The sequence below is a fragment of the Xyrauchen texanus genome, chromosome 1 (genome assembly GCF_025860055.1).
Source record: "Xyrauchen texanus isolate HMW12.3.18 chromosome 1, RBS_HiC_50CHRs, whole genome shotgun sequence".
NCBI classification, from domain to species: Eukaryota; Metazoa; Chordata; class Actinopteri; order Cypriniformes; family Catostomidae; genus Xyrauchen; species Xyrauchen texanus.
The window spans coordinates 17,835,702-17,860,117 of NC_068276.1; the positions used below are offsets into that span (position 1 = coordinate 17,835,702).

The 24,416-nt window shown below is 38.0% G+C and overlaps 1 protein-coding gene across 1 annotated transcript; it reads right to left on the reverse strand.

Annotated features, from left to right (window-relative positions):
- Window positions 1–667: 667 nt before the first annotated feature.
- LOC127643864 (segment polarity protein dishevelled homolog DVL-2-like) lies at window positions 668–24,183 on the reverse strand. Its single transcript, XM_052126786.1, has 15 exons — window positions 23,745–24,183; window positions 17,625–17,694; window positions 12,762–12,907; window positions 9,674–9,783; window positions 9,414–9,549; window positions 8,598–8,685; window positions 7,913–7,982; window positions 7,610–7,749; window positions 7,191–7,267; window positions 6,986–7,053; window positions 3,821–3,943; window positions 3,508–3,639; window positions 3,204–3,380; window positions 2,813–3,031; window positions 668–2,432 (listed from the first exon to the last, which is right to left on the reverse strand). The coding sequence occupies exons 1-15, from the start codon at window positions 23,903–23,905 to the stop codon at window positions 1,897–1,899; spliced, it is 2,253 nt and encodes a 750-aa protein (XP_051982746.1). The 5' UTR covers window positions 23,906–24,183; the 3' UTR covers window positions 668–1,896.
- Window positions 24,184–24,416: the final 233 nt, after the last annotated feature.

Here is a 24,416-nt window from a genome sequence, read left to right on the forward strand (position 1 = left end):
TTTGGCTAATTAGCTGTAAATTGAAGGCAATGGTAGTTTAGTCTTTTGTTCATCACCACTCACCTCCACACAAGCAAAGAGAAACACAACTGGGATAGGAGCTGGGAGAGGCTACTGCCTGCCTGCCTGCGTGTCTGATATGCTGATGTGTGCTGCACTGCTGCTTGGAGACACAGAGAGAGAGAGAGAGAGAGAGAGAGAGAGAGAGAGAGAGAGAGAGGATACACGTTTTTGGATGTTTTTAATTGCACATAAAGGTTTTGCATGTGCTTGAATTTTTGCTTAGGAAAAATCTATATTTTGTATATCTTTATTTGATTAGGAGAATGTGTTGACAGATACAGCTTTAACTCCCACTGAAACAACAAAATTCAGGATGTTAAACTGGACCTATAAGTCTATCATAAAGTGATATGAAGATGATGAACAGAATTTGAAGCCTTAAATCAGCTTAAATGAGTTGGAGACGCACAGGGACCTTATTTAGTTTGGAGACTAAATATAAAAAAAGAAATAATGTAATAACCTGACGTGATTGTGTGTGTAATTGGACATTTAACCATGGTCATTTATGTTACGGAGTACAAAGCTTGAAACTGAAACACAAAGCTAAGATATAATCATAATAATTTGATCCATTGCATAGACAAAACTTAATGACCAGATTTGGAATTTATTCTATCACAAATTTATTTTGACTGAAGACATACAAAAGTAACATGGCACTCCTTCAATAATCATATCTATAATGTAGCACCTGGATACTTTAACCTGTATATCAATAAACACATACTTAAAAAAGGGTTATGATTATCAGCCATAAAAAGACAAATAACAATCTCTGGAGTAGAAATGGGAATAATCACATAACCCATTCTACCCTAAACATACCTTTTTATAGGGTTAATCTTCTTCCGTCTACCTTTTTAGCACTTAGCACTCTTACAAAAAAAAAAAACGTTCTTCTAATACCAACAGACAGAACAGCCATGTTTTGTGAGTTCTTGAAATCCCAGAAAATGACAAGAAAATATTAATTTCCATAAACCCTGGCTCTATTCAGCAGTACACAGACAATCTTTTTTTAAAGCATACAGTAAAGAGTGCATTGTCCTTGGTACACTTTAAACATTATTTGAAGACATAAACCTTTGTAACTAGCAGTTTATTTTAAATAATAAACTGATTCCTTTTTAAGGTTCTTGAAGGCATATAAACTTTTAAATTTTTAGCATTGGTTAGTTTAATATTAAAACCAATTTGACAACATGACCAGGTCACCACTGTGGCTTCACTCTTCATTTGGTTGGGTTTTTAAAAACATGCTTGTGTTCCAGTGGAAATCATGTCCTTAATTTTGGTCAATTAAAAGGGTGTAACTGCAGTGCCCCTATCCTGACTGAGCAATTTTGAAAATAAATCCCCAAACACACAAAGACAGACACACATTACAAGACCTGACATGAACTTGAATTTGTCAAAGTGAACTTGAAATTCACATCAGAAATATTTTTGATGAGGGGCTTTAGAGCCTCCCAAAATCTGTCAAACATTTAAGGAAAAAAATAGCACTCTGAGAAAGAGTAAGCCAGTTCTCTTCGCAAAACAGTCATTTAGATGGCCAGACCCTGTTGCCATTTATCTTTGTGTTGCAATTTATGCCACAAAGATGAAATAGAGTTTGAAGTCTGTGCTGACTTCCTACCCTTACATTTCCAGCTGTTTACATAAACCCTGTTCATACCGGTAAGGACAAACACTAACTCCTGCATGTTTTATAGTAAACTGAATTTACTGTCAACTGTGAGCAAAACACACAGTCATCACTATTACAAATAATTCATCCATCCCCTCATGCATCAACCTATACACATTTGAATCTTTTCTTCCCCTTCATTACATAACATCCACAAAAAACTCGCTGGGGTTGCCCATGGCCAAGTGGAAAGACTGCCTGGAGGCCGTGAGCTCAGGAGGGACTGAGGCCAGGTCTCGGGTTGGTGGAGCTCCAGGAGGTCCACCAGGAGTGCTGGAGGGCAGCAAGCCAGGATGGGGGGGCAAGGGTGTTTGTAGGTGTGGGGCTCCAAGTGCTAAATGTGGGTGTGGATGCTGGGGCACCATCATCACCATCATTGGGTTGTAAGGGATGGCGATTCCAGGCGGATACGGAGCAAGGTGAGTGGGCGGTATACGATGATGCGAGCGCTGACTTGAGCGACTGTGTTCACTGGCCGTGGCCGAGCCGTGGTCCCGTCTCAGGCTGCTGCGAACAGAGGAGTCTGATTCACTGCCGCTGCCAGAACGTGAGTCAGCCCCGCCCCCACCAGGAGATTTTTCATCAAGTGTGCTCCCACCCGCTGTACTGCCAGATACACTCTTACTGCCCCTTCTCCTTTCTCCGTCACTCCGTGTAGAGCCACTGCTGTGACTCCCTGAGGAAGAGAGAGACCAAAACACACAATCTGTGTCAGCAGGTTCTCAAGGCACACAAATCTCTTCAAAGAATGAGAATATTCCTCTTGCACACCTAAATTAGTCCCACATTGAACAAACATTTCCCAAACTATACAATTACCAGACCCCTCTTATACTACATCGGTAATTCAGTCAATAGGCTTACTTGTTTGATATCATCGGACAAAGACAAAATAAAAAAAAATTGTTTTTAATTTTTATGTACAACCCCAGTTGCGAATACACTGGGACAGTAAAAGCTACATGCCAAGCATTTATCAAATCGAACCAAACCAATGACTACAAAAGCATGAGAAATTTTAACCATTAAACCCCTTGACTTAGGGTCGTTTGTTACCTTCACTATGCTGGCTGCCTGCACTGCCTGGGCCGTAGCTGTAGTTGGACAGTTCGTGGTAGGGAGGGGGCTGTGTGGAGAAGGGGTGAGGGTACTGGTATTGGAAGGAGTGCAGCATGGGCCACGGTGTTGCCCCTGGCAATGGAAGTGGAGCCAATGTGTCCTGGTCTGAAGCACCACTTGAGCCATCGTTGTCATTAAGAGACAGGTTGACCATATCTGAGTGGAGGAAGTGAGAGAGAGAGAGAGAGAGATGAAAAAAGCAGTTAAGACACAAAATTTAAGGTAATTAATAAATTTTCAATCAAAATTGATGCACTGTAATCCACACTGGGTAATAGTTTTGTCCCTCAAAATAGAATATGAAAGTGGGAAAGTTGATTCTACTCACAATTTTCACAGTTGTTCAAGTCTCCAAAAATGTAGTAACACTGTTCAGAGAAGGTGATCTTGTTAACGGTATGTCTGATGAAGCCAGCCTTTAGTAGGTTGCTGGCATATTTACGAGCTTCTCGACGGTCCTGAAAACCATCAATGTGATGGTACAACCACTCAACCACATCTGAACCTGCAAACAAACATAAATCCAGAAGCACACGTTAGCCTTAAGGCCCACTTATGAATGCAAAACATCAAAATATGGGCTTCCTGCTTGACTGTTTGTTTAGGATATGGTGCTCTTAGGTAAAACCGACCCAGGAAAGCACTGGGAATGGTGATCTTCAGCCACATTCTGTCTCTGACCTCCAGTCCTGATTCTGGAGATGCCATGGCCTTAGCGACTGATGCCATGTCGGAGCGCAGAGTCAGGTTAAACTCATCGAAGCCTGCGGACAGAGAGAGGACAAGAGAAAATGAGAAAGAGATTGGTGTTATAATAAATTGATTACAGTGAGGGCAAAGCAGAAAAAGAAATGGGAGGGGGCTCAGAGAGAGCTTGCTTGTAAAACAAACATCTTGAAATAGGAAAGGTCAATTACAGACAGAAATGAATGGACAAATGCTTACGTTCAGTTTCAGTGACGGATGAGCTAGAGGTGATTGTGCTGCCAGGGTAGGACGGAAAAGCCCCTGTCAGTGCTACAGAGTGACTGACCCACGCAGCAGGGTCTATGGGCCGGATTGGCTCATCTGACAGAGGAGATGGGGAGGGATGTCAGATAAAAAAAAACATTCAAAAATAACATCTCAAAAGTCTGTCAATGTAAATAAATAAGACATAAAAGAAAAATAATGCATTATTATATTGCATTATAATAAAATATAGAGAGATTAATATATAGATATAAATATAAAATCACAACTGTCTGAAACGCATGATTCTGATTGGTCAGTCGCAGCATTCTATGGTGAAACATTCATTTCCCAGGGAACATTTCTCTCTTATCAATCTGCAACCTCTTTTTTTCCCCTCACAAAATAAAACAAATGACACTCAAATTAAGGGATAGTTCACCCAAAAATGAAAATTCTCTACTCACCCCCTTGCCATCCAAGATGTATATGAATTAATTTCTTCTCCTCAACACAAATTAAGATTTTTAGAAGAATATTTCAGCTCTGCGGGTCCTCACAATGCAAGTGAATGGTCCAAAAAGCACAAAGTCAGCATAAAAGTAATCCATATGACTCTAGTGGTTAAATCCATGTCTTCAGAAGTGATATGATAGGTGTGGGTGAAAAACAGACAAGTCATTTTTTATGGATTACTTTTATACTGCTTTTGAGCTATTAAAGTTACGGTCACATTCACTTGCATTGTGAGGACCAACAGAGCTGAATTATTGTTTTGTATTTGTATATTTATGTATTTATGTTCTGCAGACGAAAGAAAGAAAGTCATACACATCTGGGATAGCATGAGGGTGAATGATGAGAGAATAAACATTTTTGGGTGAACTATCCCTTTAACATTTCATGTGCACTAATAATTTATTAATTTATGTATTAAGTTGCCTTTTAATTTATGTACAGTTCGGATAATGTTCAGATACTCTCACAAGAGTAACCCTGATCAGGACGATGTTGCAAAGCTGGACATAATATGGTGACTGTACATTATCCCTTGCATATTGGCTTGTTAATATGTATTAGTACTTTGTGTTTGCATTAAAGCTGTATAATTTCTACACCACTAGCGCCACTGAACAGAATTGTGAATAAAATAATCTTTGTTTTCAACAGCCTTCCAAATACACCTCTTGTCTGCTGTTGATCATCCCAGACAGTCCCAGTCTTAAGATAAAATGCTTTAAATTATAATTTTTCACATCAATCTACACTCCATATTCCATAATGACAAAGCAAAAACCAGATTTTTTTTTTATTGGAATCCAACTTTTGGTCATGATTTGGAAAGGTACACACCTGTCTATATAAGATCTCACAGCTGAAAATGCATATCAGAGCAAAAACCAAGCCATGAGGTCAAAGAAACTGCCTACAGAGCTCAGAGACAGGATTGTGTTGAGGCACAGATCTGGGGAAGGCTAAAACATTTTTTTGGGATGCATTGAAGGTTTCAAGGGGCACAGTGGCATCCATAATTCTTAAATGGAAGTTTGAAACAACCAGGACTCTTCCTAGAGCTGACCACCTGAGCAACCAATGGAGAAGGGCCTTGGTAAGAGAGGTGACCAAGAACCCGATGGTCACTCTGGTTGAGCTCCAGAGTTCATGTGTGGAGATGGGAGAAACTTGCAGAAGGGCATCAATCACTGCAACATTCCACCGATCTGGGCATTATGGCAGAGTGGCCAGATGCAAGCCTCTCCTCAGTGCAAGACACATGAAAGCTCACTTGTAATTTGCAAAAAAGCACAAAAAGGACTCTCAGACTGTGAGAAACAAGATTCTCTGGTCTGATGAAACGAAGTCTGGAGGAAACCAGGCACCACTCATCAACTGAGCAATACCATCCCAACGGTTAAGCAGGGTGGTGGTAGCATCATGCCGTGGGGGTGTTTTTCAATGTCAGGGACTGGGGGCCTGGTCAGGTTTGAAGGAAATCTGAACGCAGCAAAATACAGAGATATCTATAATGAAAACCTGGTCCAAAGCGCTCAGACTGGGACGAAGGTTCACCTTCCAACAGGAAAATGACCCCAAGCACACTGCCAAGGAAACAAGAGTAGCTAAGGGACAACTCTGTAAATGTCATTGAGTTGCGAAGCAAGAGTAAGGACTTGAACTCAATCAAACATCTTTGGAAAGACCTGAAAATGTCAGTCCCCATCCAACCTGACAGAGCTTGAGAGGATCTGCAGAGAAGAATTGCAAACAATCTCCAAATCCAGGTGCGCAAAGTTTGTCGCATAATACCCCGAAAAAGACTTGAGGCTGTAATCACTGCCAAAAGTGCTTCAACCATTACTGAAGTTAATCATTACTAAAGTTTTTTATTTTTCCATAAATCTGCAAAGTTATCAAAAATCTGTTTTTTGCTTTGTGATTATTGGGTATGGAATGTAGATTGATGTCAAAAATATAATTTTTAAAGCATTTTAGCATAAGGCTGCAATGTAACAAAATGAGAATAAAATGAAGGGGTCTGAATACGTTATGAATGCACTTTACATTTATTTGTATCAGTATTACGTTTATTTGTATTATGTAGTACTTGTTTGTATTACGTATATTTGTATTAGATAGTACTTGTTTGTATTTGTATTACACAGCATGTGTTTTTGTTTGTATTTGTATTGCATTTATTTGCATTACCCAACACTTGTTTGTATTAAGTTTATTTGTATTACATAGTACTTGTTTTTTATTTGTATTATATTTATTTGTATTACCTAACATGTGTTTGTATTTGTATTATGTTTATTGTAATTACACAGCATGTATTTGTATTTGTATTACATTTATTTGTATTACACAACATGTGTTTTTATTACATTTATTTGTATTATATAGTACTTGTTTGTATTACGTTTATTTTTATTACGTTTATTTTTATTATATATTACTTGTTTGTATTTTTATAAATTTTGTTTGTTTTTGTAGAACCACTTTTTTGACAAGCAGATAACTTTATGAAATGCATGCCTGCCATCTGCTGATCAAAGCAGCCTAAAACACTTTATGTAAGTTGCTCTGGATAAAAGTGGCCTGCTAGTTGCCTTAAATGTAAATGTCATGTGAAAACAGAGATTAGATAATGAGACTCACTGCGTGGCAGGGTGAAGTATCCTTGAGGGGAGGGGTCCCAACATTTTGCTACAGTCAGGATGATGGGTCTAGGAGAATTAATTTCATAATTACATTTGCAGGTTATATACTGCTGTATACTGATGTACTAGCTAGTATATGCTTTGCATATAATGTGAAATCGGCTTTCCTACAGTAAGTGCAATGTAACACTCTGATGGCTCACCCTGGTTTGTGTACGATCTCACGTAACACCTTGACTGCATCATCATTACTCATGTTCTCAAAGTTGATATCGTTCACCTGCAAATAAAAGACAAATTAGAAAACAAAACCTTTTTTAACTTTATAACAATCAATTAAATATGAATCGGCTTAATCACATTAAGCACAACTCATACCTGCAGCAGTAAAATAACTCATCTTGTCTAGATGTAATTACTACACAAACATTTATGATTATATGTTTAAAGCAGGCCGTGGACTAAACACGTGGTATAAAAATTTAGCCATTTAGGTTGAGAGCCATTACAATGGCAGTTGTGTCACAATCTGAAAGGCTGGATGATCACACAGAAGAAAAACATTAAGACATGTACAGGTCTTACAGTTGTGCCTCCCATAAGTTCACACAAACACACACACCTGCAGCAGCATGTCGCCAGGCTCAATACGTCCGTCAGCACCCACAGCTCCTCCCTTCATGATAGAGCCAATGTAGATGCCTCCATCTCCTCTCTCGTTACTCTGACCCACTATACTAATGCCCAAGAAATTATACTTCTCTGTAGGAAAGAAGTGCACAAGCATCAGACAGATGGACAAGAGTAGAGTCTATTTTGTATTAAACAATTTACATGCAATAAATAATGGGAACAATGCAAAAATATATTAAACAGAGAAAAAATACAAAAAAAAGAAGAAAGAAGCTAAAGGAATGGCACCAACCCATGTTAAGAGTGACTGTGATAATATTTAAGGACATGGTTGAATCTGTTACACTACTGAAAGAGGAGGCCTGTAATAAAACACAGAAAGGGAAACTCATAAAAATCAAACTTTTCTGAAAAGACAATCAAGAACAAACAGGTGTTTCATCCACAGTATTACTCTTAAACGTGTGTTCTGTGTGCTGTTGTATGCATGTAGTTTTTGTTTTGTGTTTGTTCGGTTTTTTTATGTATTATTTATTCATGTATTTTTAAGTGACTTTTTTATTTTAAATGATTAAAACATGTTGTTTCACACACACACACACACACACACACACACACACACACACACACACACACACACACACACACACACATGTTGTGTTTCCATGTTTTATGGGGACTTTCCATAGACATAATGGTTTTTATACTGTACAAACTTTATATTCTATCCCCTAAACCTAACCCTACCCCTAAACCTAACCCTCATAGAAAACTTTCTGCATTTTTACATTTTCAAAAAACATAATTTAGTATGATTTATAAGCTGTTTTCCTCATGGGGAATGTCCCCACAAGGTCAAAAATTTCGGGTTTTACTATCCTTATGGGGACATTTGGTCCCCACAAAGTGATAAATACACGCTCACACACACACACACACACACACACACATGCACCCACGCAGTCAGCATGCCATACCCTTTCCAGCTGAGGGCGCTGTTTCCTGCGTCTGCGATGACGCTTCAGTAATCTAGATGCTGTGCTCTGCTCTGTGGAGCTACTGAACCTGTTTACAAACATTTATAAAACAAACAATAATCATCAAAGCATAATCTGCTATATTGAATAAAAACTGAATAAAGTTGTGCACAAATGCTCATACACTTATCAAGTTCAATAATTTAAATAAGTGGTTCACAACATATTCATGAAATTATTCAAAGCCCCAGAAACTTGGAGTGTACAATAAATACAAATAATTTTTACAATTCATTTTGTGATTCCAGATGTTTCAGGAACTGTCAGTTTATATGTTGAAGGCCCACGTCTTCATTTTAGCTCATTTCAGCATTTAAACTAATTTAAAATTATTTAAAGTCATCTTGAGATCCCCAAGTCTGGGTGAGACCTGCTTATTTAAATGAGTTATTATTACATGAAACAAATCCGTAAAATGAAGATTGAGATGACATGGACTCGTTTGACGGATTAATAAAGTCTGTCATCATTTACTCATCCTCCTTATGTTGCTGCAAACACTTATGACTTTCTATATTAAATCAAAGAAAGAAACACAAAAGGATATGTTAGGCTGACAGCCTCAGTCACCATTCACTTCCATTGTATGAAAAAACATATTTGCAATGGAAGTGAATGGTGACTGAGGCTTTTACGTTCCATGGAAGAAAGTCACATATGTTTGGAAAAGTATAAGGGCAAGTCACTTTTGGGTGACCTATCCCTTTAAGAACTGGTTACGTGTTTGTGTTTTATTGAAATTAAACCCTCTCAGACCTGCTCATTGCATCATCATCATCATCATCTGAATCACAGAAGCTGGTGGTCTCTAGTTCACTGCTCATCATTGTGGTCGCACTCTCATAGCCTGCCAGGTGTCTGTCCATACGGGACTGACCATTCATACGTGGCCCTGAGACCGAAACACTGTTGTTAACACAAACTTAAAACAGTTGAGATCATTTACAAAATAATGACGTTAGTTTAAAAAAACCATAAGTGGCAGAGCAAACTCAGTGTGTGTGTGTGTATCTCACCATGTTGCTCTTGGCTCTCTCTGGGGCGAGGCCTCTCTCTCCTGAAAGACACGACTGATTCGGTCTCTGTCTGATCGTCTAAGGTCTCCAGACTGCCTACAGTGTTGAGACTACACACAAACCACCATTTACATTCAGTACATACCTCTGAAATCTATGCATGATGTTAAAGAAAAAACTACCTGTCTTTAGAAAATCTATTTCCCTGATGACAGACTGATAGCAAAACAGCTACACTGTAAAGATTCTACTCTTGATGAGTATCTTATTCTTGGTTTCCAGTAAACATATCTAAACTTTTATAAAACAAAATCAATTTACAGTACCTGAGAAGTGTATTTTGTCTTAGTCCTTTTTTCCAAAATGTTTTAGTCAAACACCTCTCTAAATGTCATGTTTGTGTGTTTTTTCTTATTCTCTAACAGCAATTTGTGTAATATTACTGGAATCTAAGGGATAGTTCACCAAAATATAACATTTGTTTAATAATTTACTCACCTTCATACCATCCCAGATGTGTATGACTTTCTTTCCACTGCTAAACACAAATGAAGATTTTAGAAGAATATCTCAGCTCTGTAGGTCCATACAATGCAAGTGAATGGTGGCCAGCACTCAGATGCTCCAAAAAGCACATAAAGGCATCATAAAAGTAATCCATAAGACTCCAGTGGTTAAATCTATATCTTCTGAAGCAATATAAATGTGGGTGATAAACAGATCAATGTTTAAGTTCTTTTTTTACTATAAATCTCCACTTTCACTTTCACTTCTACATTCAGGTGTGGAAGTGACTTAAACATTGGTCTGTTTTTCACCCACACCTGTAATATAATTTTAGAACATATGGATTTAACCACTGAAGTCATATGGATTACTTTTGTGCTGCCTTTGTGCTTTTTGGACCTTCTGAGTTCAGGTCACCATTCACTTGCATTGTATGACCTACAGATTTTAGATATCCATCCATCCATCCATCGTCAACCGCTTATCCTGTGTACAGGGTCGCGGGGGGCTGGAGCTTATCCCAGCTAACATTGGGTGAAAGGCGGGGACACCCTGGACAGGTCGCCAGTCCATCACAGAGATTTTAGATATTCTTCTAAAAATCTTAATTTGTGTTCGGCAGAAGAAAGAAAGTCATACACATCTGGGATGGCATGAGGGTGAGTAAATGATGAGAAAATGTAAATTTTGTGGATGAACTATCCCTTTAAGCACAGGTTATACAGCCGAATTTCAAGACAAAAAAGTTGTTATATAACTCCTGTCAAAACATGGTGGTTGGCACTTTCTAAAAAAATAAAAAAAAAACAGGTTAATCTCCCATCAAAATCTTGAAGCATTAAACTGTAGTTTAAACATAATTTAAAAATGTGTCTTCGTTCGGTGAAAGTTGCTCAACAAAAACTGTAAACTATGTCACTGAATCCCATTCAACAACGTGTGCATGAGAATGAGAAGAGATCCAGATTTAAGGGACAAGAGAGTAGGTAGGCCATGGCAATTTATATTTCCCTTCATAACAAAGAGACACTACAAACCAATCTGCCATCTTTTGTAATAGTGGCCCTAAGAAGTATTTCGAGGACGCTTTTGGATAAAAAGTCAAATTAATTTCATTACATTGGAACTAACATTTGGCAATCAGAAAGTGTTGAGATACATTTATCTTCATTTTGAATCGAATATTTATTGTTTTATTATTTTAAAACCACAAAGTTTTTTTATTTGATTCTTTGCTTTAGATGTGCTAACTTTCTTTGAAATAAATCCCACTTGGCTTGATATTTTGTTGTATAATGCAAATACATCCATACATTTTTAAGTGTGGTTTAAGGCCCCTGCACACTTCCAATAACATCGAAGAATGAACGGGTGTGGCATCATTCAGCACAAAACGAAGGTGTTTTGAGTTTGTTTCATTGCAGCTCTCCATTGGAACGTTCAGGAAAACTTCTTACCTGCTCCATAACACATTCTTTCTGCAACGGTAGATATGACCTGGAGCTCCACCTACTTTGAGGCAGAGTCTTTCAATATAGCAAAGGGTGAATATAATTTACAAATCACTCCTTTTTGTTTTTATTAGCATTTTTCATACCGTCTCAGCTTTTTCAGTATTGGGGTTGTAGATTCAGGCATGAAGTCATCAAAAACACATTTTACTGTTATATTAATTGATGTTTTACATGTAGTAATGAGCATCCTTATTTATAAATGCTCCTCTAAATGCCTTCCACAACAGTGTGGCCGGTGTCTGAATGTTCGCAAACTGTGTCATCGCTCAACTATTTCAAACTTCTTTTCAACTCTGAACGAAGAACATCTCCAGACGTGTGCTGGGGCCTTTAAGTGTGCAATTACCTTCTGAGGCCACTGTTTGTAAGCCAACAGCAATAGTACCATTAATATACTGAATTTACACTGAAAAGGCTAGCAATTGTCACCTTGCCTTGACAAGCTCATAATATTGAATTTATTACAAAAGGTATTACAACTGTCCTGTTATGAGGTGAGAACATTTGATGAAATGCATATGATGAAATGCACTGAGTTTGTGTTCTGATAATGTGTCAACAGGTCTGTTTTGGTAATATTTCTTCTGTTCACATTTATTGACCTACTAGACCAGCTGTATCAGCTGAGGAGATTGTAGCATTATCAATGGATAACTAATCAATGGATAACTTAGCCTGTCTCTCTGAGCTTGTTCAAAAGTACACTTCTTTATAGGATGCTCAACACAAACTTCACAAGGCATATGCATGGGCAAACCACAGTGAAAAATACCTGCAGTATTTGCGTTAATTCCGTGACATCACCCTCGACAAACTAATTTTAAAACAAGGTCACTTGTAGTATGAACCAGTTTCGTTCACTTGGGGTGCTTTATTTCCTTCAGGAGAAATTTGTATTTATATTTTGTTTAAATTAATCTTGAGATAGAACTCTACTGAGAATATGCAATACATGTACTGTATGTTATTCTTGCAGAAGAAACTGTGTGTGTTACACACTGTACTTCTAAAGACAGTAACCACATAACAACAATCATAGTGAGAAACAGAGTTGCAGATTAACCTACTGGAAGGACGGAGGTCTGGAGTCTCCGATGCCCCCCGTCCTCTCGGCTGGAGGTGGAGGGAGGGGAGGAGGGGGAGGGGAGGGCTGAGACGGGACCTCTACTGGAGGAGCTGGGGGCTCTGCTGCAGGAGTATCTGAGGACACCAGCTAACTCATACAGAGGATAGGTGAGTAAAGAAAGGGGACGAGAGTAAATGTGGTACATAAAAAACAAGGAAGAAACACAACAAAAAAGGGAGTATGGGAAAAGATCCATAACACACATGATTTATATTTTCATTTACAGTTTTGTCCAGAGCAAACACCCCCTTTAATAGAGCTGGAATAAAATCAAAACAGATTATCTTCCTTTCAAACAAGAAAATCTTTAAAATCTACAACAACATACAGTAAAATAACAATAATCCAGCTTTACTATCGTAACTTAGATTACAGTCAGTGTCAACTGTGATAATGTTTCTAATTAATCAAAGTCAAGTTCTTGGGAAGAAAACTGCAGATGTGTCAAAAAAGGCCTCATACTCATTGTACGCCTCATGCTATGTGATGCTATGTTATTGTACACTCCTTGTCAAGGGACTTTGAGCCATCCTGTTGGACGTGGTCTACTATTTCCATCCCAGTGGGTCTGGTTTCATCAAAGTCTTTTGACTTAAAAGCCCCCTTTTCTTTGAGAGCTTTTAGAGGGCTTTACTGGGCTGAATAATAGAACAAGGCTAACTGTTACTTGTTGCTGCCAGGCTGGGAAGCATTGGTGAGGTTTGTTCAAGTGGTGCAGATTGATAACATTACCGAGAACTGTTTCCATCTGTCAATGTCAAGTTTCACATTACAGTTTAGTAAACACATTTAAAGGTGCTGTAAGAGATGTTAGCTGTTCTGGAACTTCTGCCAGACAAGCCACTGAAAACTAGGGCTGCCCCCTGATAGTCCACTAACCTGATGAGAAGAGTCTTGGTCTTTGATTGGTCGGTTGGTCAAAAAAAAAAAAAAAAAACCTCTGCAGGAAATCGATTAACACGGTATTACCGCTGGTTGGACGCTAGGTGGTACTATGGGATTATTTTCGTTAAGCAGGTTTAGGGTTAAGCCTACACACAATAAAGCAAGACACCTTGATTTCAAACTTCGAACTTAATTTTTTATTATTTTAACTAAAATTTCAAATGAAACTGAAAAAAATAAATAAGTGCAATTAAAATGTGTTGTAATATAACACATTATTGATAACCACCTTTCCATTTACCGTCAGGCAAGTCTCTGTCATGCAGGCGGAAAATTACTATTATTAACAAATGAAGACATAAAAACAATTATAAATGCAAAAATGATCATTATAATGATGATAATAATCACTGAAATATAAATCATGGTTCGAGGTGAACATGTTTTTGTATTATTGTATATAGTTTGTATTATTTTACTGGCTGCAGAGTTGCGTTCACAATGAACTGCTCTGTGGAAATAAAGTGAACTGAACTCAAAGCAGCTCCTGAGCGGAGATGTACGAGGTCATTTGCAACGCTCATACATTTTTTTAATAAAAACAAATATCGGAAGGCAGAAACAAAGTGTGAGATCCTTAGATGAGTGTATTCCACGAGACTGCCCACCTCCGTATCAGCGCGTCAACATGCGTCAAGACACTTTTCTGCCATCTGTTCTTAATAATATAATAAAGAGTGTTTCTTCAAGTGCATGTCTTTGTGTCTATGGGCAAATAATTTTTTATAATAATAATAATAATAATAAAAGCCTAAAAATTATAATTAAATACATGGGAAAACGAGCCAAATATCGTCATGACATGGTCAAATGCATCAGCTATTGGCGATCACTTTGACCATCGTTGATCCCCGATATCATCATCTGTCGGCACAATCCTGATGTGCATTTCTCTATATAAATTAACAAAATGTTCAGACAGTCTCTTGCTGGTTTTCCGACACATTTAGAATCATTACCGCTTTTGCCGGTGTCACTGCGGCTCGCTTCGTGTGTGCGCTTGTAAAATGTTTAGTATTTCTCTGTAATGTAGAACAGTGTTAGCAATGTTACTTATAACAATCTTTCTCAGCCCTGGAACTCAAACCATTTTCTGATGCCCCCCAAAATATATATATTCAAGTAATTCTATTAATATAATAAAGGTGCGACGACTAGTCGACTATTGGCTTAAATTAACGACTACTAGTCAACTAGGATAATCTTTGGTCAGAGGCAGCCTTATTGAATACACACACCCTTTTTTCCAAAACCCTGTCCTTTTAGGTGGTTTCATACTGGGTACATTTGCTACTGCTCCCAGTGCAGTATTGGTCTGGTTTCAGACTCACTTATGTTTCTGTTGAACCCACCACATTTCCATACTACTGGACTAGTCACAAACGTACACAGTGTACATGGAGAACACAGCGTTGTTATATTTGTGTGTTTTTATTTTTATTTTTGTGCATTATGCACAGTAGAGTGAACAACACTTGCACCTCTATGTGTTGCATGCCGTAACTCAGCAAATGTGCACATCCAGGATAGAGGTCAACCAATATATCGGATATACCAATTTATCAGGGCTGATAGGTGCATATTTTAACTATCGTCTATCTGAAAAATAAAGTCAGGTAGTTTCTGATGATTTCTCGTTTCATTTCTCTGTGGCTGGCGCTGAAGGGTTCTATAGTATGAACTACTTGTTTCTAAAGTATAACTGCACCTTCTATAGGTTAAATAAAAACAATTACTGACTCCGCTTCGAGTATGTTGTGCAACATGACTAGGCTATAGAGATGGACACTTAAAATGCGGGTTTAAAACCTTGGGAACAGTAAAGCCAAAGTAATGTATACAATGCACGTTATTATTATTAGTGTCATGGTACAATAAATCAGTAATTTAAGACAACCAAAGGTAGTTTGATAATTAATTTGTTTATAACTTGAGATGTCCCAATCGATCGGCCACCGATCAAAATCGGCTGATATTAGTCTTAAATCCGTGATCGGCGATCGGGCCTAGATTTAGGGCCAATCTTCTTTGCAGCATGCAGGCAATCGCACATACACTGCTCCTCTACTGAATGAGCGCTTGCTCAGCCCTTGAAGCATGACAGAATGGCCTATGGAGGGTGAGTTGTTGGCAATTCTAAGCATTCACAAATGTAAACTTTCAGACATGATGTAATTGAGATGAATATGCCAGTTTGTTTTTAAAACACAAATCACGAATTATTAAGCAAATGCATGAAGACGCAGTGTCGTTATTGAAGGTTAAACAGTTATATTTATTATTAGTGGTATTGTGACCAACATTAATCTGATTTAAATTGGGATGAGGGACTGATGATGAGATATTGAGAGCATCTGAAGTGTGCAGGTCTTTTATTGACACAGAGCGCTCGTGTTAAAGACAGTAAAGGTAAAAGCACTCATGATTGCTCAAACAGTATCTATCACTCAAAACAAAGTCTGATTGTCACATTTCAAGTCATTTATCATATTTGCATGTATATTTGTTGTTTAATTTGTTTTTAAACCTGTTAGCAGCCTCTCTATCCTCTTCCTGTTCACTGTACAATGAGTCAGAATAACTACCGTAACGACTCTAGAAAATGAATGCAATGAAATGCAGTTGTTTTCGCATATCCCAACTAAGCTGGGGTCAGAGCGCCCCTGGAGCAGATAGGGTCAAGGTCCTTGCTCAAGGACCCAACAGTGGTATCTTGACGGTGCTGGGGCTTGAACCCCTGACCTTTCGGTCAGTAACCCAGAGCCTTAACCGCTGAGCTACCACTGGCCCAAATACAAACATTGGCCGATTTTGATAGGTGGCCGATCGATCGGGACATCTTTAATACAGTCGCTATTTGGCTTTATAAGGCAGTGTTTTATGTCACTGCTGAACAACAAACACATTTGGCCTGTAACATTTTCATTAATATTTTCATTAATTTCAGACGGCAAAGGCTTTGAAGAAAGTACCAGTGTGGGAGAAATGTATTAAAGTATCGCCATGGAAAGTAATACTTACAAAAGTTCAGCACAATTTTACATTGAGTGGAAAGTTTTCATCCTTATTATACATTTTTAAATCTATTGGCTGATTAATCGGCCATTAGTCTGTTTTCCCACCTTAGTTATCGGTATCCACAAACCCACTATCGGTCAACCTCTAGTCCAGCAAAAGGCGTCTATATCTGCTGCTCGCAACTGTCTTTTTTGAGAAGACAGCAATGCATTTGCAGTCCTGCTTGCATTCCCCTGAAACTTATATGTACAAATGCAGACCCAATTACAGGTTGCCTTCTCACTTATTTGAACCGTACCACAGTTCCAGGTAGTCCAGGGTTTCATTCCACGTTCTGGTCCAAAATACGGATTTCATATTACCAATTTTTCAAGCAAACTGAACCCTGATTTGGACTGAACTGCCAGCGTGAAAGGTCCATTAGGATACCGCTGTACTGCTGATAATTTTATAATCAGAGAAGGAGCATGAGAACAGCAGCACGTAATTTACGAGTTGTCAAAAGCAGCAGTAGCAAAATGGCATTCTTGTGTGACAAACTAACTGATTATGATGCTTAATATTGTGTTTGACTTCAGCTACCACACTCTCAGCTTCCCATATACAGGTTGTTATGTGAATGTGCAAAATGATTGGACAGGCAGAACGTGCCTCAAAGTCTTCTGATTAGCTAATCAAGGAATGTGACTGCAGTACAGCATCATTTTTTTTGTGTTTATAGAGACTAGTGCTGTTACAGAGACAGGTGATATTTCAGGACACATAATTCAGTGATATCTGTCAGGTAATAACAACATTTTTCTGTGTGCAATTTCATTCAAATTCATTAGAAAGTGCTTACCCAGGAAACAACTCTTCCATTGAAGCAGGGCAGCTTGGCACTATCATCTGAGATCTCCTCCTTCACCACCCTGTGCACCACACACACACACACACACACACACAGTTGAGATCCTCAAAAACAGGCAACAAAGGCAAACACATTTTGACAGATTTCTTCTTAGACGCCATGGTATTAAGATGTATCTAGGGTGATCGAATCACATGTGGTCATGCGAGACACATCGCTGTATAAACCTGGTCATTTAAATGCGTCATCTGTGACCACTTGAGCTTGGATTTCGAGGAGACGGTCTCTGATTTCATGACATACATCAACCACTATGCCAGTGTGTTAATGCATGATATAAAGAACAACAAATTTGGAAATCATAAACAAATCCAGCATTCAGATCAATCATATTTTAGTGGGGCACCTATTTTAAAGGAGCTTCAGATGGCCGTGCTTCTCATTTGTGTCCCTGTATTTTAATATCAGACACACTGAAGAAGATCTGTGAAGTTCTCGTGCTTATGTATGTATCCAATTTTTCACATTTGTTATTCGGACGGTTATTTCCTTTCAAAGACGCTTGTAACTGGCAAAGTTTAAACTCCTGTTTAAGCGCAGTGGTTGATTGACAGGTAAAGGGTGGCACTTCCGTGCTGCTGGGATGCAAGACTAGCATTTACATATCAAATGCGATGGTTAGTGATTTTTGACAAATTTAGTACGGGTTATCCAATCACAAAATGTTTTAGACCCCCTTTACACCTGTATTTAATGCTGACCACATGTGTTCGGATCACCCAAAATGCATCATAATACCAGGTCTAAACAGGGTCATAAATGCATCCTACCCAATAAATCCTATTATATCCTCCATATTTTGGCATGCTTCTAGGTAAATTTTTCTGAAGACAAAAGTTTAAAGGTGTTCAGAGGGGTTTTTAGCATGTTGCTATGCAGTAGCTAGGCTATTGCTAGGATGCACTGGGTGGGAGTCACCCCAAGTTTCTGTGATACTCTGGTCTTCATTCTATATGACTTGTCTCCATCCTTTATTGTACATTTAAGAGGTTTTTTTTTTGTCCGTTTTATCTGACAAGCGAAAACTGTAAGTATGACTTCTTAAATAGCACACCATTTCTCAACAGGTCACATGACTTGAGGTATCATGCGGTAAACTAAGAAAAATTACACTTTTACAATAATGTAGCTTTCCCAGGAATGAGCTACTTTTTCCAATGAATAGTAGCGCTTTTTTTTTTATACATTGTTTGCACACACATTTAAGTGAATTTGTTCATTTGGGTGGTTCACATAAGTGCAACAGTTAAAACAAACAATTCAGCTGGGGACTCTGCTACAGGGGTATCTGAGGACACCAGCTAACACATACTGAAAACAGGAGTGTGAGAAAAGAGGAGAAGAGTGAATGTGATACATAAAAAAATACAAAAAACAAGGAAGAAATGCAACAAGGAAACAAGGGGAAAAAAGGGAGTATGGGGAAAGATCCAATGTCACTGTAATTACACACAGGATTTATTTTTTCCTCACAAACTATTAGCCTCATGGAGTTCTCATTGACATGTATAGAAAAATGTGCGCATTGCTTCAGGTCAAACATATCCAGTGTCTGGGTTTACGTAACAATAATTGTTTAAATGATGACAGAGTTGGAGAGGCCTTGTGAATGGCTGCAGGTAAAAAAAAAAAACACTGTTCAGCTCTGTCTGGTGCAAACAACCCCTTTAATAGAGCTGGAATAGAATAGCAACAGATAGAGTAAGTACAAGACAGTAAGGAATACAGTAAAATAACAATAATCCTGTACTACAGTAATTTAGATAACAATCAGTGTCAAATGTGATAATATATTAATCAAAGTCATGTACTTGGGAATAGCAAGTATAAAAAAGGCCACATACAGAATCATTATAAACCCTCTCTCATTTTTTTATGCTAATGGAGCTAGATTTGTTTGGACGGTTCATATAAATGCAACAGTTAAAGCAAACGATTCAATCTACTTACAGTGTATTTGTTCAGCCATGGCTTTCTGTTTCACAGGGGTATAAATATGACGTAACACACAGGCCAAATTCTCTTAGCCATACATCACATTTTGTAAGACCAAAAAATTAAGTTCTGATATTCAGCAAAAGGTTATTGAGCTTCACAAAATGGAAAGAGGCAATAAGAAAATAGCCATTTCCACCATCTTGGCAATAATTAAGAAGAGCCAATCATTTGGAGATGTTACAAATCGGCCTGAAAGAGGACGCGTGTCTATAGTATCTCTACGCACGGTGAGGAAAATTCTCCAAGGATCACAGCAGGAGAATTGCAGGAATTAGTTAGGTCAACCAAGCATCACCTACATCACAACAAGTTATTTGGGAGAGTTTCAAGAAGAAATCCTCTGCTCTCATCCAACAACAAACTCAAGCAGCTTCAGATTGCCAGACACTACTGGAACTTCAAATGAGACCGGGTTCTATGGCCAGATAAAACAAAAACAGAGCGTTTTGGCAGTAAACACTAGAGATGAATTTGGTGCGCACACAGAGAGGAAGCCATATGGAAAAGTACCTCATGTTCACGGTTAAATGCGGTGGTGGATCTTTAATGTTGTGGGGATGTTTTTATGCCAGAGGTCCTGGACATCTTGTTTGGATACATGGCATCATAGACTATCAAATACTAACTGATAAAAAATAAAAAACTGACTGCCTCTGCCAGAAAGCTTCAAATGGGCTGTGGTTGAATCTTCAAGCAGGACAATAATCCAAAACACACATGGAAATCAAAACAAAAATGGTTCAGTGACCACAAAATCAAGGTTATCCCATGGCCATCCCAGTCTCCTGACCTAAACTCCATAGAAAACCTGTGTGGTAAACCGAAGAGGAGAGTCCACCACCGTGGACATCTGAATTTTAAGTATCTGGAGAGATTCTGTATGGAGGAATGGTCACAGATCACTTGCCATGTGATCTCCAACCTCATTAGGCATTATAAGAGAAAACTCAGAGCTGTTATCTTGGCAAAGTGTGGTTGCACAAAGTATTGAACACAAGGGTGTCAATAATTGTGTAACACATATATTTGATAAAAAATATTAGTTTTTTGATAAAAACTTTGGAATTGTTTGAGATCTATTTGATAGATTGTAGTGAATATTTTGAATGAATGACCAAAAGGATAAACAATATGGATATATTTTTCACAGACTTCATTTTCGCGTATTTACCAAGGGTGCCAATTTTCTGGCCACAACTGTAGATCATCGTTGTTGTTGTTGTGTCAGATAAATTCTGTAAAATTTATGGTAAAATTAAATATCATTGGGAAGTTTCATAATAACATTTTATTTCTTTATAGCTTCATTGTTGTTAGCTACTTTTTTGTTATAAAAATATATAAAAAGTGAATGAGTTACCCTAGTATTAGCAATTATAATACTGATGCTTGCTAAGCAGTGCAGTTGTTTGATAGTGAGGTGTGAGTTTAGTTAGTTTGCTCAAATTCCTAATTATGAGCAATAGTAGAAGTGCTAATAACTATTAACTTATAATAAAATAACAATATAATTGTATTATTGACTATATTTTTCTTCATGTGAAAATGAATATCAATAAGAAGCCAGAAACTGTAGCGAATTATTTTCAAATGAACAGATGATGCAACTCTGCAAATTTCATAAACCATTTCAGAATTCCTCAAATCAACACTTTAATACAATTACATTATTTTCTCTTGCATTTTAGCAATCCCACCCACAAACCTGCTAATGACGTTAATTAAGCCCAACATCTCTACTGCACTCAACCTCACTTGAGACCTGGTTTCAACAACAGCTCTTACAACAAAATAGGTTCAAGTCATGTTAAGTCTTCAAACCGTATTACTATTTGGCCTCATAACAAATCAATCTGAATATTAAATTTTTCATGACTTCCACAGTCTGAGAAGAATAAGCCTGCTTTGGATCAGTGCTGTACTCTGTAGGAGAGGTAAAACAAAAAAGCAACAAAAATGTAGAGGGCCCCTGGAGAGGCCGAGGGGTCCCCCACTCTTTTCTGCTCGCCCTTTATCTCTCACTCTCTTTCTGTTGATTCTATCCCAGGCACTAAGCAAATGGCCTGTCTCCAAACACGGCCCAGCAACCCAACCCCGTCCCCTACCACACACATTCAGACTGACAGCTGGCTCTACACACTGCAAATCACCACTGCTATCTGCCCCACTTTACAACCATATCATCTTACATCCACTTTCAATGCCATTCAACAACAATACACACACATCTACCCCTTTCCACAATAACAAAAACTGGCTAAACACTGATTGCCATTCTGCGAAGGTGGGAAAGAAGAAAAGATACAGTCTTCAAATACTGCTATCCCACTAAAATATATAAAAAATCGGATCCCAATAATGCAGTTCAATTTTTGCAAACATTTAATAAGAATAGGAGAGAACAGACACAGTGCACTAAGATTTTGGCTGTGGGATTAAAAAAACCAATTTGAAAATCCCTTCACCTATATACTGTAACTATGTTAGTTCCAATCTTCTGATGTAAATTTGTCATTGCAAATGAGAAACACGGCAAAGATTATCTATTCTTCTATTGTTTTACATCAGACTGTGTCCATTGTGATAGCAATCAAATGGACCCTTGGAACACATTAACTCAATGATACATTTACATAATCATAATTTCATATAGCATTCAAGTGCATGAGGTAATAGTAAACTGACAGCGTCAGTATAAAATCATGCACTTTTTTTCAGTGTGCTCTGTGTGGCTCTACATTGTACAGTGCTTTAAGTGAATGTATTTGCTTTAATAGATAACCAAGTGAACATAACATTGCACTCAGTAATTTTTTTACATTTTGTCTTGGACTAACACTGTCTGACAACTAGCGAAGTGGATGCAGCATCATTCAAATTCAGAAGTTTTCGGTTACAGATGCCATTGTAGAAATTCATATTCACAGTTAGCCATGATTACTTTAATCAATCAGAGAAAGTCTCCAATATCAGGGTGGTTACTGAGAATAAGTGAGTAGTATTGAGCAGGTCATGTGATCCTAACATGGCTGCCCCCATGAGGGGACCATCTCCATGTATAATAAAAAAGCTTTTATAAAGTTACTGGAATAACAAGAGTCTTCATCTCATCTCACCATGAGTGGTCATGATTTTATATTTCAAAATTACAATCAATTTCTTTAGAAGTAAAACATTTAAACAAGGCAAAAATAAAAAACTGAGTGCAACTTTAAATGCAAGCTGTCAATTAGATGGAATATTTACAGGCAGATGATGACATCCTAATTTGCCAAGATTACAATTTAGACTCAAGTAGCCCCTGAAGAATGCATAATAGACCAGGCTACGCCTAAAATGTATTGGCTGGTATTCTGTCCATGGCAGGAAGATTACAGCCAAATATGAGGTCCTAGACAAAGAGCTCCACTCTTTAAAATAAATTAATTAATAAAATACTGCAAGGCAGCTGTGTAAAAGAGATCTTTAAAAACTTGGCCTGTAACCAAACGAGTAAGGGATAGTTTGAGGATTTCACTAAATGAGTGGAAATGAGATAGGGGTATTGTAAGTTAAGGGAAATCAAGCACTTAAAATATCAAACATTTAATTATCTGACACAAACATAATTTGTGATTTGGGCTGTAGGCTACTGATTTAATAAATCCTGACAGATGATTTTTAAAGTAGATTTTGAATCACTTCATAAATCTGTCATGGAGCTGAGCAGATCAGATAATATATTGGCAATTAAGGTACAGGTATTTTCCATTCAGGCATGCTTGTAAAGTTTGACTACAGAATGCAAAACTTGCCTGAATACAAATAGCTACAAGACAGTACATGAGGATAAATTATCTTAAGTATTTTGCATTGTTACTGTTTCCCACGCGACACTATGGAGACATTTGGACATAAAGATACTCTGCTGAAGCTGGATACCGGTTAGACCACATACAAACACAAAACATAAAACCCTTCACATCTGGCACGACATAAGCTATTAATTCTTTCTGAATATTTGTTTGTTTTGTTACAGCGTGCAACTTCTAGCAGCCGTTTGTTTTCACTTACCCGAAGTCCTGGTCCATTGACTTGAAGAAGAATTTGTAGTTCGGCTTGTTCAAGACCTGTTTAAAATCCAGCAGAGTGATTTTCTCAGACTCTATGGGAATCTTCACCAAGTACGGCGTCTCCTCTTCGTCAATGTGATAAATTATTTTCGTCTCCGCCATGTCTCCTAACTCAACTCTCCTCTTGTTCTACAAAGGTATGGAAGAGGCAACGGCTATCCTGCTAATGTTAGCCAGCACCAGAGAAGGGGGTTGAGGAAAGCCGTCTAGACCACAATACTACTATATACAACAACAGGATTTCCAGTGCATTTCCCCACCCCCAAAACAAAACTTTAAATCATCATCGTTAGCCTAACTATGGTGTCTGAAACACGCATATGTCTCATGTTTTAGTTTGTTAAAATTGCAAAAACACACAGTCACACTGCCAGCTATCCTGTAACAACATTTCCCCTTACATACAAAAACACATGGGGGATTTGAAATATGTAGTTCCCTTAGGAGTCAGTACACTTGGCATTGCGTGCTAATGCATATAGGGAGTGTCCTTCCACAGGACCTAGTTGAAACCTCTCTACAATAACACCAACAATCTTATATTGGCTATGGTGTTTGAGCCCCGCCTTTTTAGGCTCGAATCTGTCCGCTATAAAAGCGGGTGGGCAAACTC